Here is a 17,446-nt window from a genome sequence, read left to right on the forward strand (position 1 = left end):
GCAAAGACAGCAGTGTCCCATATTGATTGCACCCCACAGGCTCCATAGCTGTAGAAAACTATTTCCTTTTGTGTACTTTGAATCTTCTGTAGCCATACATGTGTTATTTGTATCTTGGTATTTCAGTTTGGGCAGACTCTTGTCCCCAGTGTTCCAGTTACCGGCCATGTGCGGCCAACCTACAACCTCCTCAGCTCCACAGTGCCCGTCCAGCTGCTCTCCAGGCTCCTCTTCCTCGCAGGCTGTCCTGGGGAGAGGCTGTGCCCAAAGACAGCCCCTGTGCCAGCACCAGCGCAAGAACCAGCCCCAGTGCTGGACCCAGCCCCAGTGCCAGCCCCAGTGCCAGTGCCAGCCCCAGCGGCAGCAGCAGTGCAAGCACCAGCCCCAGCCCCAGCCCCAGCCCCAGGCACAGTGCCCAGCCCCATTGCCAGCCCCAGTGCCAGCCCCAGCCCCAGTGCCACCCCCAGCCCCAGCCCCAGTGCCAGCCCCAGCCCCAGTGCCACCCCCAGCCCCAGCCCCAGCCCCAGTGCCAGCCCCGGTGCCAGCCCCAGCCCCAGCCCCAGTGCCAGCCCCAGTGCCAGCCCCAGTACCAGCCCCAGTGCCAGCTCCAGCCCCAGCCCCAGTGCCAGCCCCAGTGCCAGCTCCAGTGCCAGCCCCAGCCCCAGTGCCAGCTCCAGTGCCAGCCCCAGCCCCAGTGCCAGCCCCAGCCCCAGTGCCACCCCCAGCCCCAGCCCCAGTGCCAGCCCCAGCCCCAGTGCCACCCCCAGCCCCAGCCCCAGCCCCAGCCTCAGCCCCAGCCCCAGCCCCAGCCCCAGCCCCAGCCCCAGCCCTTCTGGCTGAGCCTGCCAAGCGGAGGCCGTGTGTCCCGTGTGTGACCAAAGCCGCGCTCACCGGGCAAGGCCACCAAAACAGGCTGAGGGCTGCAGCAGCTGGGCCGAGTAGAGAGCACTCGGCAGCGTGTGCAGCTCAGGATTTGTCCATCACATTCCTGCCTGGTGCTAAAGGCAGGCCCAGAGGCTTTCCACAGGAAAAACATAGCCAGACAAGTATTGGTTCACACAGTATTTTCAGTACAATAACATAAGTGGGAATTTGTAAGTAAATACGACAGCTGGAAAATGTGGTTTTCATTCTTGCAAATATAGGGAGAATTATGAAGAGTTCAGATGTTTCATTTTACCTCCATTAATAATTCTGATTTTGTTACTGACAATAATGAAAGTCCTATAAATCTTAAACACTCATTAAGCAAATGAAAAAAAAAAAAATACTAGTTTAACAAATGGTGTTGAAAATTCTTCAAGGATGTAGTTAGGCAAATGACAATTGTGATTGTAAATATTTATAGGGACCTTCTGTTTTTATTTACCTACTGGAAAATCAGAATTAATTCCATTAAGTGTACAAAAATGCTGCCTGACTATAAGATTAGAAGAAAAATCACAGTCTGACTTCTTACTGGCAGGCTGACTTTAACAGCAGAAAGATAAGACAGCTCATATTTAGGAAGTTATTTTTTAAATTTGCACTGCACTTGACCACCAAATGCAACCTTGGTTTAAAATTTGACTATGATGATTCTCTAACATCTTCAAAAAAAAAAAAAAAAAAAAAAAAAGAGACTGGATGCTCCTTGTGCCCGTAAAGAATTAACCTGCTCCACTGATATTCAGGGTAGTGATTCAGCATCACTAAAGCACTGGGTGTCATTCAGGCTTTTTTTAATAGGCCACTCTAATGTGGCACACTGAGCTCTCTCTAATCCTGTGAACACAAACAAGCCACAGCACTGCATTCTTACTGTGTTCCTCTGCTGAGGAACCTTCTCATGCTCTAAGTTTTATGATGAAAAGTCTGGAATATTAACAGAATATACGTATCTGAACTTGTCTAATAATTATACTTTCTGGACATGGCAAATGGCCATGTGGAAGTTTTTACAAAAAGATAACATCATAAGAATATACAACACTGGTGAAAAAAAGCTGGAGAAACAAAGCTGTTCTTCACTTCTTTCCAGTTATTTAGTTTTTCATTAGTGTGCAGGCAATAAATACCCAAGTTTTTAAAATATCAGCAGATATAATGCAAAGAAAATGAAAATCAGATTGTAGAGAAGGGCAGAAACATGATTTTAGGAAATCTTTATGCACTCAAAAATGCCCCATTACTGCCTGTTCCTTTCTCTGACACAGAACAGAAGCATCTAAAGGACAGACACTGGGATGGTTCTGCATCACCTGGAGGAGAACTGCTCAAGGAGAGCTTCTGGGTGTGAGCTGCACACGAAGATTACAGAATTTTAACGGTGATTATAGCTTGCTTTGAAATAAGCTGATCCTATCCTCCCCTTTTACAGTGAGTTTTGCTCTTCATTGTAATGGAACACAGTCAAATCCTAACCAAGCTGCTTTTATCAGTGCACAGATTCAAATCCCTATTGTAGACTCCTACAGTTTGCATATTTTAGGTCCAGTGCATAATTATTTTACCGAGGAGGTCTCATTGTCCAAATCCACATTCTCCTGTTCAGCTTCCCAGACCTTCCAGGCTGGCAGCCTAAACACTGATAGAGCACAGGGAAGATAATAGGGGGAGCCCTCCAAAGGTTAATATCCATCAAATAACAATCTGATTCCTCCCTGGAGATGACCTCTGCTACATGGGAGACAGGAAAGTAAGTTACTCCTTTGGCTGGTTTGGGAAAAAATGATCAGGATGAAAGAGGATTGTGGTGCATCTTGATGTAGTTGAATTGCTGTCTAGTTTCCTGTGTACTCAGTCTCTTACACAGGCTAATATTAGCTCCAGCAAGCCAGCATATGCAAAAGCAATGTGAACACAGAGTCTGTTACTGCAAGGACTCACACACTCACTTCCCAGTGCAAAAGCATTCAGAGTTTTTAGATTTTAATGACTAATTTGTTGGGTTAAACCTTGCTGTTTGAAGGGACAAATTGGCTGATGGGTCAAACACGAGTAACTAATTTCCATTTTCTGGAAAATAATAATAATAATAGATTTATGATTAACTGCTATTTTTATTTCTAAAAAACCCCAACATTGTGAAATGTCCAGTGGCCTAAAGTAGGTGTTTTGACTGTTCTTCCAAGACTGCATACCTCAGGACAGAGAATTCTGATTGTATAAGACAGTGAAGAACATTTTCTACACCACCATTATCTCTGAAGGTTATGGTGTAAGAAACACTGTGTAAGAAACAAGACATTATTTTTATTATTATTTTATGACATGTCTGACCTCAAACACTGTGTTAAACAGGCCACAGATAAACTTTTTTCTGTGCACTGTAAGACAAAGAATATTACTGTGGCCAGTGCCAATATTACAAGAACATTTAAACTACCATTTATGTAAGATGCTAGCAATAAATGAAAGATTACAAAATTAAAGGTCCAAACAGTGATAATGAAAATGAAACAGCAAAAAAGTGATGATATGGGGATTATAGTACTTGATCAAGAAGCCTGAGATGAGAAGTCATTCACTACAGTTTAATAAACAAATACTTATAGAGTCATGATGGAGTGTTGCCAAATATCTTATTTTTACCTATTTTGTGGAGAACATGGATTGAGGTAATGTTCAGGGCAAGAAGCATATACTCAAAAAAGTTTTTACAACAGCATAAAATACAGTCTCTAAGTGTTGAGAGTTAAGGGAAAAAAAAGGCTAAACCAAAAGCTTTTGAGATGGTATCTGCTTTTTGTGATTGTAGATTATTGCCTCTCCTTTTTTCCACTTTCTCAGTCTTTGTCACAATACCCTATAATTCTTTAAATTGTCAGATCACTTTGAGGCACAGTTTCTGCTGTCTCTTTGTTTAATGCTAGAGTATATACTTACTTTCCTCCCATGTAATTTCCTATTATTTTTGACTTTATTTTAGGTGCTTAATCATGTTCAGTGGGAAGTGTATGCACTTCCTGGGTGCATGCCCAACACAGAGCTGATTCTGCAATAGATGCAGAGCAGAAAAAAATCAGCCTCCTCTTTATCACAGCAATTCTTGGTAAACCAAATTATCTGAGTCTCAGGGAGAGCTCAAAGACCACAGGCACAGGAACTCTTGCAGTGCAAGTACCACCTCTGACCTCAGCCATCACCCTGAGCAGCGCCGCAGCCCATCCCATGGCAGCAGATTTCCTCCACGAGGAGCTCCAGTGGGTTGTGCTTGCCTCAGTGGAACCTTTCTGCATAGAAGGGGAGTAATCCAGGTCTGTACAACTGATAATTTCTTGACTCTTCACATAGATCAAAGAGTTGTGTTCTAACACAGTACTTGAATTTGGATCTGCAGAAGCACAAAAGACAGGGGTTTGTGAATACACAGAAGAGATGTTTATCCAAGACTGCCCCCCTCTGTTATTGCTTCACAGCTAAAAAAAAGAAAACTATTTCAAACTGTTGTAAATTCTTCTCATACCTAATAAAATGAGATTTCCAGTATACTGATTTTTAGTATTAGTATTAAATGGAAAAATAAAGCACAAATAAAATAAAACATAAATAAAAAGTTAAATACTCCTGAAATATAAATATGGTAGGCATACTGAATTTCTTCAGTGAGTGTTTAAGTAGGGGTGATTTTATTGAGCTGTTAGCAGCAAATAAAAACATTAAAATATCTCTTGGTTTTTCTCTGTTCACATTTTCATATAAAATTAAATACAGCTAAAATACAGGCTAAGAATTTTTTATGAAAAAATGTTACAAATTTTTTTTTTTTCTTTGGCAAAGACATATCTCAGGACCATTTCTCTTTCATAAGGTTTCCACTAAGGTCAATTCAATATTTTATTCATGGAAAGATAACTTTATATGTTTAACATATGCTTAAAGTCTATTCCTGAAAATTCCAACTGTAATGCTTAAAAATTAGTAGGGGAAAAAAGTACCCACATCTGATTCTCATCATCCACTTCAAACCCCTTAAAACAAAAGCAAAGAGAACCAGGCTGTTGAAAACTGTACAAACAAATCAGTTTAATGAATAAAAAAATTTGAGAAATATAAAATACTATCTTAAAGGTGAGTTTGGTTTGTGTGTTTATTCAGTCACATAAAAAATGCTCTGTGATATTCTAGGAGACAACTATAATTATTTTTAGAGTCAAATGAACAGATACTTTTCTTAAAATTGCAAATTGGAAAAACTGAAAATTCAGTTTTTCAGTAATCCACAAAATGCAAAACCAGATAATCATGCATACAACATTTAATAAATCTTGTTCCTCATGTAAAACTTGTACTAGAAAAATGTTTCAAGTAGAGTGAGGCAGACCAGAAGTGCATAATTACAGTGTTCAAGGGTGTTTAGTGTAGGAACTCAGTGCAGATGCTCAGGAGGAGAAAGACAAGAAGCTCTGTTTATTTTAGGTAATAGCTTAAGATACATGTTAGTTGGAAAGGAATTCTTTCTTGTTCCCTTGCATTCATAACTTATGGTATTTATTTAGAGACCACCACCGTCTTGCTTCCAGCTCTGACTGGTTTAAATACACATTTCAGCCAGGATTTCATTCCAAAGAAAATTATTTCTTGCGCAGACAGCCAGAATCTGTAACTCTTATGCTTATTCAGTAAAATATGGGGGATCCTTCCCTCACTGTGTTGAGTTATACCATTGATGGGCTGCAAATCAATCTGCACTGAAGCTTAATCCAGTGAAACACTTTGCCAGGCTAAAGTATTTGTACTTATCCATTTCCAGCTGCTGATAGATCCAACTTCACAAAGTCTGGTTGTTCTCTTTACTCAGGGCAGCCTCTCTCCATGTTGGCAGTGTCCCAGGACCTACCCCCAGATGCAGAGCTCTCTCAGGAGGGTTGAAGTCTCAGCATGTAGCCTAGGAGCAAATGGGAGCAGTGCTCACATTATAACTGCAGAGTATTTATCTTAACTTTTGTAATGCTTTCTCCTGTAACTCCCACATAGGTATACTGCTCAGGCATAGACCAGATGAGTAGACAGTGAGATGAATTGAAAATTGGCTGAATTTCTGGGCTCAAGGGGTTCAAATGAGGAGCATGAAGTCCAGCTGGAGCTCAGTCACCAGAGATGTACCTCAGGGGTTGATACCAGTGCCAATATTGCTTTGCTCTTCATTACTGGACTGGTCAATGGTGGAAAGTGCACCTTGAACAAGTTCACAGATAGCAAAAAGGCTGGGAGGAGAGACAAGCATAAGATGATTCTGCTACCATCTATAGCACCCTCACCAGGGTGGAGAAGGGCAAAATAGGAACAATATGAAGTTCAGCAAAAGGATGTGCAGGCTCCTGCCCTTCAGGAGGAATAACCTCAGATACCAGTACACACTGTGGCCGACTGCAGAAAAAGCCCTAGAGTGGGGGGCACTAAGCTGATTCCATCTGAACACAAGAAAACATTTGTGCTGTGGCAAGTTTTTTTTTTTTCCCTTAATTGTGAAGGTGGTCAAACACTGGAGTAGGTCACCCAGGGAAGATGTGAAGTCTCCATTCTTGGAGATACTCATAACTCAACTTGACATGGCCCTGGGAATCCATTCTGGGTGACCCTCATTTAACAGGGTGGAGTTGGACTTGATGCTCTCCACAGATGCCTTCCAAAGACTCCATGATCCTGTATAAAGCTGCTGAGTCCAGAACATTGCCAGCAACAGACGAGGAAACCCCTCCTTGTTGCAGTCTGAGAGAGAAAGAGCACACAAGAGCCCTCCCTGTCCAGTGAGGTAGGATGGGCTCCTGCCCTGTGAAATGTCAGAGAGGATAACATCACTTCTCTGATGCTCTGCCCTTTCACTGCAGCTATGAGGAGGCTGTAGGCGCAGGAATTTGCACCTTCAGGATCTCAGCCTCCCTGCTGCTCGTGGACTTTAAGAAGTGGCTTAGCTCTCTCCCTAAATGGATCTGACAGACTGCACTTGTCAAAGGCTCAGAAGGATGAAAGTAGCTCCTGACCATGTTGCCAGACCCATACAGCTATATTTATTCCTCAAACCTGGCTAGAGAAAGGCTCAGAAACTGGCTGAGACGTGGAGGTGTAAACACACGGCAGATAACTTCACTTCTGAAATATAAAGAGGTCTAATTTGACTACAGAATGAAAAGCCAGATTTACAAAACACCAGCCTTGTCATTCTTGCCATTACCTTCTTCATACTGAGACGAGAACAGAAAAATACATTATTGAATAATATTTGGGGGTTCTTTTTCCATTTCCCCATGGTCCTTTCCAAGCTTTTCTCTCTTTCCTGCATGTTTGGAGGAGCAAGACCAACTCTAAACATGAACTTTTACACTTTGATGGCCATGGCATCAATTTGGTTTCTTCTGCATCCCTTTCACTTACCTCATTATGTGCAATAAGCTTCAGATTAATAGACCTAACAGCTCAATAAAGTGCTGACAGCACTGAAAGTATCAAGGAAAAGAAAATGACTCATCAGACAAGTCAACAAATAAAAAAGCAAAGCTGGACTACTTTGACCGTTCCTGCCTAAAATCAGAGATGTAGAATGCCACATATGTGGGGTGGATACCAGAGAAATAGCTGTAGCACAAAGAAAGCCACTAGAAAAAAAAACTTCACAAAAGATAGCTACCCTTTTCAAAAGTCATTTCACTGTATATTCACATCACGAAACAATTGTCTTAACTAATTGTCTTAACTAACAAAGAGAAAAATTTAAAAGTAAGCATGCATGGCTAATATGTTAAAGAAGAAACATCACAATTAAAGTATTTTCTCTCTATTTTAATTTGGGCAGAATACAGTCATAAGTCCTTCTACTCTCTCAATACATGGCTTACTTCATAGATCACCTAGTTATTGCAAGTGTTGACAGACTGATCTTGGCAAAACACTTTTCAGAGTATTGTATATTCCATTATATTTAACAAAATGTAAAGCAAAAGTCAGTTATACTTCACCTCAAGTATTATCTCTGTCTCTGTGTTATGGAGTTCTTTTAATAGCAAAAAAAAAAAAAAAAAGTCTGTGAATTGTTGTTAGGCCTAGGGACTGGTTTGAGTCATTCAAATAGATGTATCATAGTCAAGATCTTTGAATGTGACAGGAACTTTTGGATGGAGGAGAAAGGGCATTTAAAATTGTAAACTTCTGTGTAAGTAAATGAAAGGAAACCATATTTTAGTTTAGGAGGTAAAAATGCTAGCTAGCTTTAAAAACATAATTTTAATAAAGGAATACAATAATCATTTTAATAAAAATATACAAGACCTGGTTAGTTTTTGTTTATTTGCCATTTGAAAATATCCCCCAAACTTGATATTCTTATTTTTAAAATCTTGTTAAAAATGGTATACCTTGCATTCATTAGTATATGAAAAAAGATAAATATTCTAAGTATACCCTAAAAAACAGGAGATATGGGGGGAAAAAAGAAAAGGATTGATAATTACAGTGCAATTCTACCTACAATGACCAAAACCATCCATTATTTTGGTTTCTGTTCAGTTTGCACAAGTCCCGCTGCTGGTGACCCATTGCTTGGTTTAATCAGACCATGAAATATTCAGCCAGCTCACTCTGAGGTCGTGAGCCTGCACTAATTCTGTTCTTGCAATGGATTAATTGTTTCCAGCTGTATTTCCAACATCATTGCCTTGTAATCCTATTTATAGAAATTGTATGTAATCTACACTAGCCAAGCAAAGATGGTCCATATCTTGCTGATGTGAATACTTTTAAAATGTAGTGGATTTAAATAGTTGTTCTTTTGAAATCACTGAGGATTGGCCAATTCATAATAGTGGAAAGTAAAATTTTGGGGCAAATTCACAATCAGTAAATTAATTCTTAAAATTCAAAGGTTTTTTGTTTGTTTGCTTGCTTTTAATGGAAGACAAGAAAGAAACTTTGGTAAATAATTTGTAAAACATTAATACTAAGCATAGTGTGCTCTTACTCTATTTCCAGATGTGCACATTATACAAGCTCTTTCAAGGAACCTTACCTTTTAATTCTTACCTTGAACTTGTGAACAATAGTTCTTCCTTGGAATAATGCAAAGAGATGTATTGTGCCCTCCAGAGAAAACTGACTAAACTCAATGGTAATAAGTATCATTAGCTCTAAAAGTGGTCATATTATGTTAAAATAAAATATAAATGAGGGAAAAAATATGATAATAATAAAATCAACCAAGTTACACTTGAAAGCACACATTTAGCATAATCTTAAAATATTAATTTCAATTCCGATGCAAACAGACAAATAAAAATTGAAGTATAAAGACATTTGAAGGCTACAAGGAGTTACAGAATCTATTTACCCATCAATGGCATTCTCAAGACCTGTCTTGTTTGAATCACAATATTCCAACTAGCTGCAGCCACAGGATGGTGCTCATGGGCTTTGGATACTACATTACAAATCTGTGAGGAGGGAAAAAAAAAAAAAAGAGAGTGAGCCAGACTCTCCCCTTGGCAGGCTCCTCCTTGCTCTACCCTGAAATACGTGAGCCAGCAAGCAATCGTGGATTGGGTTGATTTACCCCTCTACATTTACTGATTCTTCGGGGCACTGCAAATAGCCTGGGAAGTCTGAAATGTAATATTTTGGACTTCATCAGAGCTTTGATACTGTCTCTCACAGAATCCTTCTGGATTGCCCATCACACAGCTGGATAACTGAGTTACGTGATAGGTAAGCTACTGCCTCACAAGTCAGGCAAAAAGAGTTCTAGTGAATGGGGTGACATCAGACTGGTGACTGTCACTAGTGGGGTTCCATGGGGTTCCATCTTTGACCCAGTTCTCTTCAACATCTTCATTAAAAACCTGGATGCAGGACTTGAGGAAATACTAAGTTTGCTGAAGACACTGAATTGGGAAGAGCTGTCAACTCCTTAGAGGCAGAGAGGCCCTGTAGAGAGACCTTGACAAATTAAAGGACTGGGCAGTCACCAGCTGTGAAGTTTAACAAGGGCAAGTGCTGGATTCTGCACCTGGGATGGGGCAGCCCTGGCTGCGTGCACAGACTGGGAAACGAGAGGCTGGAGAGCAGTGACCTGGGTCCTGGTCGATGGCAAGTTGGACATGAGCCAGCAGCGCCCTGGCAGCCAGGAGGGCCAATCCTGTCCCCTGGGGGTATCAGGGACAGCATTGCCAAGGCAAGGGAGGGGATTGTGCTGCTCTGCTCTAGGGTGGCCTCACCTTGAGTGCTGGGGGCAGTTTTGGTCACCACCATGTAAAAAAAGAGAGTGTAATAAAGGAGGGCTATGAGGATGGTGAAGGGTCTGGAAGGGAAGCCAAATGAGGAACAGCTGAGGTCACTTGGTTTGCTCTGTCTGGAGAAAAGGAGATTGAGGGGAGACCTCATTGCAGTTACAACATTCTTGTTGTGAGGGTAAGTGGAGGGTCAAGTTAATGATGTTTTCACTCTTGTGAACTCTTGTGACAGGACCCAAGGGAATGGCCTGGAGTTGAGTCAGGAGAGGTTTAAGTTGGATATCAGGAAAAGATTTTTTACCTGGAGGGTGGTTGGGCACTGGAACAGGCTCCCCAAGGAAGTCATCACAGCACCAAGTCTGATAGAGTTCAGGACTCTTTTGGACAACTCTCTTGGGCACATGGTGTGAGTCTTGAGGAGTCCTGCACACGGCCAGGAGATGGACTTGATGATCCTGATGGGCCCCTTCCAACTCAGCATATTCTATAATTCTATGAGCAGTTTTGTGTTCTTCTGAGTATTACTGTTTAGCTAAAAACATAAATTAGGGACTGAAAGAGGTACAAACTGTATAATATTTAGCACCAATGACCTGAACATCTTTCTGCTTCAGAGGAATTGTTATCTTGCAAGCTACTCTTCTTGACTGGTATGTGTGTTGGCTGTTGCACACAGCTGACAATGCAGTAGAATAACTGCAGGTGACAGGATCTAGGAATCTGGTGATCTGGAATCTAGATGCTTTTTAGATCTAGGAATGCTTTTGAACCTTTGCTATAGAAAACAACTGAACTTAAAGAGTTCCTTTAAAGCTTAAACGCTTCTGCGTTTTAACTGGAAAGACATCCATGCACTATGAATTTGGACAAGAATCTGCAAGACTGGGAATCCTACATAGCAATAGAAGGTCCTGCTTTACACTTAGTCACAGTCATCTCCCTGTGACTAACTGCCTTCTCCTTCCCTAGAAAGAGCCCCTACTTATATTAAGAAAGTATGCACATCTCTGTATCACCTATGACTGATTCTTAACTTCTCCAGTAATTTCATCTGTAATTTTATACAGATGACCAAGCATGTTGTAATGAATATTTTCATTCACCTCTTAAATTCTCAGGATTTACAGACTTTGTGAATAGTACCCTTAATTGTAAATTCAGTAGGATATACTGCGGGGCAACTCATATTTCTATAGAAATATAGAATATAGATTCTGCAATTCCATGTACCATTGCGGTGTCTATCCATATGGCAAAAAGTGTAGGTACATACTACAACGCATTTAATCAAGGTTTATACTAAGCCAGAAAAGTGTTGGAACACTTTTATATAAATATTTCCCCAATGAGTCACTAATCCACACATCTCAATAGCTGGCATAGGGAACACTTGCATTCCAAGCCGTACTGCTTCTAGTAGACAGCTTCTACATAATTTATAAAGGAAGCAAATGAGGAATTTTGGAGAGAGGAAAATGAGTTAACAGATAGTAAACTCAGAATACCGAGGACACCAGCAAGCCCAGCACCTGCCCGTGGAGCGCCGCCCGCGCACCTGGCCGCGCCTCCGCCGCGGGGGTCGGGCTCGGGAGCGGAGGGTGGGATCTCAGGCATCATTTATGCCTCTTCCCTCCCCCCCTTCTTTCCACCTTCTGCTCTATAATTGCCCGCCTCCTTTCCCTGCCCTTTTGCCTTATCGGATGCGGAGCGGGAAGCGGCTCTCCCGCAGCCGGCTCAGCCCCCGCAGCCCCGCGTGAGAAGGAGCGGCCGCTCCCCGCCGGCCGCTGCCGGCCGATGCCCGCACAGGTCGGTGTGCGCTGCGCTTCGTCCCCCTCCAGGGCAGGGGCCAGGTGGGCGGGAGGTCGAGGCAGGACCGGAGCGCTTCCAATCAACCTGCCCGGCCACCTCCGCGGCGGCAGGACCGGAGCCCCGGAGGGAGAATGGGGCGAGGGAGGAGGAGATGGAGGAGTGGAAGGTGGCGAGCTCTGGCTAGGACGGGAAACCCCTTTAGAAAACCCCCTGCCAAGGTCTTACTTTGATAGCTGATAGTAATTAAAACCCAATCAGTCTCAGTGTTGGTGTGGCGGAGGTCCTGGCTGCTGCCCGGGTCCCGCTGCGGGTTCCTCCTCCCTCCCTCGGTGCCGCTCCGTGTCGGGCATCGCTCCGCCCCGGCCCTCACGGCGCTTTCTCCGCGGGGTGCCGGGGCTGGCGAGCGCGTCCCTGCCTCGTCCCCGCGCCCTGCCGGCAGCCCCCGGCTCTCACGGGCTCCGTTCCGCCTCAGCTCCTTCCTTAGCCCGGGGCGGGGGCACTCGTTTTCACACGGGTGGGGGGTCAGGGGCAGAGGTTGTGAGCCGCGCCCGCTGGCCAGGCCGGGGCCGCGCTGCGGGGCTGTGCAGACGGAGCGGGGACCGCGGTCCCCGTCCCTCCGCCGCCTCCCTCGGCGGGGCCGGGGCAGGTCAAACGTGAGCATCAAACGTGAGCGTGTTCCCGGGCAGCGACGCGAGACGGGGAAAAGCCCCGGCTGGCTGACCGGCCCGTCCCGGGGGCTGCGCGGGGCGGCTCAGCTCCTCCCCGGGGCGGGGCGGAACACGAAGGTGTGTGCCGCGTTTGTCCCGCTGGGAGCTCCCGAGGGTGAGGTGGGAAAGGTGCCCTGTCGGCAGGTCCGTGCCAGGAGTCCTGGAACGCAGCTGGGAGAGATGCTCTGGGGAGCGGGGCTCACCTCATAGCAGGGCTTCTTGCCCTGCTTGGGTCTGCTCCTAGTGCTAGTTTGGCAGATAACCCATTTACCACATACTTACTAAAAGGTGAAATATATAAAAAGCAGAAGGAAAAGGATATTTGGTCTTAGTCCCACACGATGTCAGCCACAAGGTGGCTGCAGACGGGGTTTCTTTTTCTGGTTAAGTGAACCCTGACGTGCAGATCATTGTAGAGGTGAACTTGTGTGTAGTTGATCCAGCACCAGTGATGGCTATTCCAATAAATCTCATTTTTCCATCTTTTCTCTAAAAGCAACAGTAGAGAATGCTTCGAACACAGGCTTATCATAGCTTAGTATTCATAGCTCTTGCTTTGGAGGAGGGTTTATATCAAATGTAGCAGATGGGGAATTTAGCCACCACTGTAAGCGAATATTTTAATATCTGGGTTATTATGGGAGGGAATCCATGTATCATCAGTGGTAACTGCCTGGAAGAATGAGTTGCTTGCTGTTGTTTGAATAGTCTGTATTTACTTGATCTTTCCTGAGTAAGGAGAGAAGCATCAATATAATGTATAAACAACATCTTCCCCATTCAATATAATGTATAAACAACATCTTTTGTCTGCTTATGTTCTTATATAGTACATAAAAATAGTGCTGGGCAAGAAAAACAGTTGAGAATTTTTCATTTATCCATAAAGTAACTTGCTTTGAGAGTTTTTCTGTATTTCAAAATGGAAACTTTTCTTTGTGTAGGAATAATTTTCATCATGAGATACACAAGAGGTGGATTTCAGCCTATTTTCAGCATATTTCTCCTATATGTTTCTAGAAGTCGTATCAAGCATTCATGAGTGGTATTTGGGACAGAAGACCTACCAACTATAGGACTATAGTTGTGTTACTGGGACAGCTATAGCAGGTTGCAAATACTCAGAGAGAGAAGGGGATGTAGGTCTTGACCTCTTCTGTTTAATAACGATTGAGGTATTCCAGTCTGCTTTTCATATTAGTTAGTGGATGAACCACTTGCCATGTGCCTTCAAGACAAGGAAAACATGGAAGAGATATGCTGGTATGCTAGGAATATTAGAGAAAATGACAGGAGATAAATGTAAGAAACCTGCAAAACAGAAATAGGTAAACCAAAATTTATCCAACTAAACTTTCAAATACTCTTTGCTGACCACAAGGAATCTACTATTAGGTCTTAATTTGTTTCTCCTGCAGAACTTTAACAGGCAAGGACAGCAAAAAATACTCTTCTTAGCCCAGAAAATTAACTAAAACTAGTGCAGTAAAATCAAGTGAAAATCTGTATAAGTATGGTGCTAGGCACATGTTGATGTATCTTGAGATAGAGTCTGTTTTTAAGCTAACTTCTGTGATCAGGTAAGTGGCTTATTCTGACACTTGCTCTTTGGAAACAAAATTATTTCCTGTAACCCATCTAGTTCACCTAGGACTACCGTTAGTGTTCATATACTGCTGCATTCTAAAGTGTTGATTTTCTCCTAAGTGCTTAAGTTACTGTAAATGGTTTTGACCATGATTCTACCTACTATAGGTGCAGACAGTACAACAGAGAACACAGGATAAGCTGAATAAAGTGGAAAAATGAAAATAGACAATGGGAAGTGGATGTGAGTTCCTTCAGAACAAACTCCTGCCTTTTTAAAAAAGCTTCGGAGTTCTTTGCCAGAGATATCTTGATAAGGTTCTTACAAAACTGGATTGTATAGAAATACATGTTGTACTTTGTTATTTTCTATAGCTTACTCTATTGCCAATGCTTGTGTATGATTATCAAAGAATATATAGTTCCTTTTTATGTGGGCCAAGTTCTCAAAACTGTTGAGGAGCCCAAGTGGGGTTCTTTGTCCCTTTCAGGTAAAATGTGCTTTGTTCATAAAACTGCTGCCAGGAAAATTTGTCTCCACTGATGTCTGTGATGAATTCCTTGTTGTTTGTTTGTTTTGTTTGCTTGGGGTTTTTTTTGTTTGTTTTAATCAAATCCAGATTTTCCTCACAATTTTCATTAAAGTGGATGCCTTCTCTTTGCCTGTTTAGTAAGTCTTTTTGTTCCATGTGTTTTCAGACCAGCTGATACTGTGTATATTGAGGGGAAGAAGATGCTGTGCCGGTACGAGATACAGAGCTGTTTTCTCTTGGCTTTCCTAGCTGTCACAGCTTTTTTCACCAGTGATGTCCAGGGTCAAGGTAAGTCACAAATAAGAAGATGGAATTTTTCACTCTGATGTGCAGAAATAGACTTTTTATTCCAAATGCAAGTGTTACTTCCACCTTAGTAGGATGTGAATCCAATAATACTGAAAGAGAGCAGGAATTTTGCTGCTGAGCTGGGGGAGCAGGTGGGAGTAGAATTGCATCTTCATGTATGCTCTTTGAACCCAGTATTTCTAATAGCATAAATATTTGTGCAAATTCATGTGTCTCAAAATGAATTATATGCAACATGTTTTTACTCCTATTTACATGAAAGTACTTATCAGAAATTGCTCTTATTGTCCTCTACATGATCAAGCAAGTTTGAAGGATCAGCTATGATGTGAAGCTTGTATGGAATATTTATGTTTTTTCTCTTTTGGAATAGTAGTTGTTGTAGTGCTTAGATCATTCCATATTGCATAGATCTGTTAAATGTCACAAACTACTTCTGCAATTTTTAAAATGAAAATCTCCTTTGTGAGTATTAAAGGATACTGCTGGTATTGTTAGGCTTACTTACTTGTTGGATTGTATTGACAGTGGCTTGACTGCTAGAGAAAATTTATCCTATTGCTTGGGGAAGGATGGAAGAAGAATACCAATGAGTTTTTATGATTTCTGAAGAAAGGCACTTCTCTCAACTTTAGATTTATGTAATCCCTTTGGTATGAGTTTGCATGGGCATACCCAGGAGCAGAATTGGATCCTGGGGTCTTTTAAAGCATTTTGTATAATGTATTATTCATGAGCACATTTGGAAACTATTGGCAACGTGAGGCTTTCAAAATCGCGATAGTGCAAGTAGCAGTGTTGTCCAGTCTGCGTGGCACTCGATGGTATGCTGGGGAAGCATTCGATCTTGGATGTTTGGAAATCTGTGAGCATTTTACAAGCCTCTCCCAGAACTTAGGGATGTATGTAAGCTGTAATATATGCGGTTGGCGATGTGAGGTGAATCAATATGTATGTTTCCAATGTTCAGTGCATCATTCTGGTCAGAAATTAGGTCCAGAATGTTTGTGACTTAATGAGCCAATAAAGCAAAGCATATGGTTAGTCTTTTCTTTGTATTTCAGTCCTAATACATATGGTTAAGATTTGCAAAACAGGTTTGGGAATTTAGATCCATCTCCAGAAAATTTTGCAAAATTCCTTGATCTTCGAAAACTATATTCTTCTCCTCTTTTTTTAAAACTTTGATTCATCAATTGTAGGTGGAGAGTGTTCTCCCTTTAATACCAACGCAATGAAATGAAGGTCAGAGAGGTTTTTTTTCCACAGTAATCACACTAGCAGAAGCTAGAGTTGGTGTACTTGATGAATAAAGAACAATACTTCCCTTGTTCTTAGACTCTTTTAGCGAGCATCAGCTATGGAATGCTGTCAGCAGTGTGATATTAAGCTAAGTGGACCATTGCCTTAGCCCAGCATGACTGTTATTCTATTGAATTAGGTGATATGAAGTTTCTATTCCATGTTCACAGAAAAGAGTATCTCTTGGTACACTAAAAGTAATAAGATGTTTCTCAAATTCTTTCTTAAGTTTGCCACCTCTTGAAGTAAGCTCTTCATGCAGCTGGAAAACTATTTACAATTTAATACTGTTGTTTTTCTGCTTTAATCTACTGTACACTCTGCCAATGTGTAGGAAGAGCTGGCATTAGTTCCAGCTTGTGTTTCCTTCCTTTGGCAAACATGCCCATGTAAAGGTGTGTAATGTGACTTCTTGGAAAGGAGAATATGTTTGTGAGACTGAAGCCAGCATGCCTGAAGCTACAAATTACCTCTTCAGAGGAGCTATGAGGTTGTATCTCACTGCATTATAAACCACATAGCGCTCTTTGGTTTTGACTCAACAGCAATTATTTTTTCAGCACTGCTGTTTCTTTCCCATTCAATATAATGTATAAACAACATCTTTTGTCTGCTTATGTTCTTATATAGTACATAAAAATAGTGCTGGGCAAGAAAAACAGTTGAGAATTTTTCATTTATCCATAAAGTAACTTGCTTTGAGAGTTTTTCTGTATTTCAAAATGGAAACTTTTCTTTGTGTAGCAATAATTTTCATGTGTTAGTACTGTAATTGCAGTGCATATTAACTTATTCAATTCTTACAACAACAGTAAATTGAAAGCCACAATATTTAGTTAGTGTCCAAATTTAGATCGCTGGATATCTTGGAGAATTGTCCATAAGTAATTTATTGTATTTTTCCTTTTCAGTAAGAGTTGAAAACATTCTTTCCCTAGTTGTCCATAAGAGTTATGTGTTTGGAGTGCTAATTTACCTGGTGGCATAAACCAAAGCCTTG

At 41.9% G+C, this 17,446-nt stretch overlaps 2 protein-coding genes across 7 annotated transcripts in view; one reads left to right on the plus strand and one right to left on the minus strand.

Moving 5' to 3' along the window:
• Positions 1-5,693: 5,693 nt before the first annotated feature.
• On the minus strand, positions 5,694-12,763 carry LOC115493988 (uncharacterized). Of its 2 annotated transcripts, XM_072924969.1 has the most exons (4): positions 12,234-12,763; positions 10,501-10,622; positions 9,302-9,404; positions 5,694-5,869 (listed from the first exon to the last, which is right to left on the minus strand). In XM_072924969.1, the coding sequence occupies exons 1-4, from the start codon at positions 12,667-12,669 to the stop codon at positions 5,841-5,843; spliced, it is 690 nt and encodes a 229-aa protein (XP_072781070.1). In that variant the 5' UTR covers positions 12,670-12,763; the 3' UTR covers positions 5,694-5,840. The 2 variants fall into 2 exon arrangements, with proteins under 2 accessions (XP_072781070.1, XP_072781071.1); XM_072924970.1 differs by lacking the exon at positions 9,302-9,404 and having other exon boundaries at positions 5,716-5,869.
• COL14A1 (collagen type XIV alpha 1 chain) overlaps positions 11,847-17,446 on the plus strand; it is a 111,341-nt gene continuing 105,741 nt past the window's right edge. For 3 of the 5 annotated variants that reach the window (XR_012054263.1, XM_072924967.1, XM_030266618.4), the window contains exons 1-2: positions 11,872-12,005; positions 15,002-15,123. Coding sequence is in view for 4 of the 5 variants with exons in the window: in XM_072924967.1 (XP_072781068.1) it covers positions 15,036-15,123 (88 nt within the window). In the remaining variant the exon portion in view is untranslated. Of the gene's footprint in view, positions 12,006-15,001; positions 15,124-17,446 lie in introns of all 5 variants that reach the window. The other 2 variants (XM_030266617.4, XM_030266616.4) reach the window with 2 other exon arrangements.

The sequence above is a fragment of the Taeniopygia guttata genome, chromosome 2 (assembly GCF_048771995.1).
Source record: "Taeniopygia guttata chromosome 2, bTaeGut7.mat, whole genome shotgun sequence".
Classification (NCBI taxonomy): Eukaryota; Metazoa; Chordata; class Aves; order Passeriformes; family Estrildidae; genus Taeniopygia; species Taeniopygia guttata.

Excerpts from the sequence above, each read along its gene's own strand:
- LOC115493988 (XM_072924969.1), bottom strand. The coding sequence starts at position 12,669 with ATGCTCACGTTTGACCTGCCCCGGCCCCGCCGAGGGAGGCGGCGGAGG. Across the intron at positions 9,405-10,500 it reads AGTGCCCAACCACCCTCCAG|ATTTGTAATGTAGTATCCAA; the intron begins GTAAAAAATCTT and ends CCCTCCTCACAG. Across the intron at positions 5,870-9,301 it reads CTTGAGAATGCCATTGATGG|GCTACATGCTGAGACTTCAA; the intron begins GTAAATAGATTC and ends ATTTGCTCCTAG.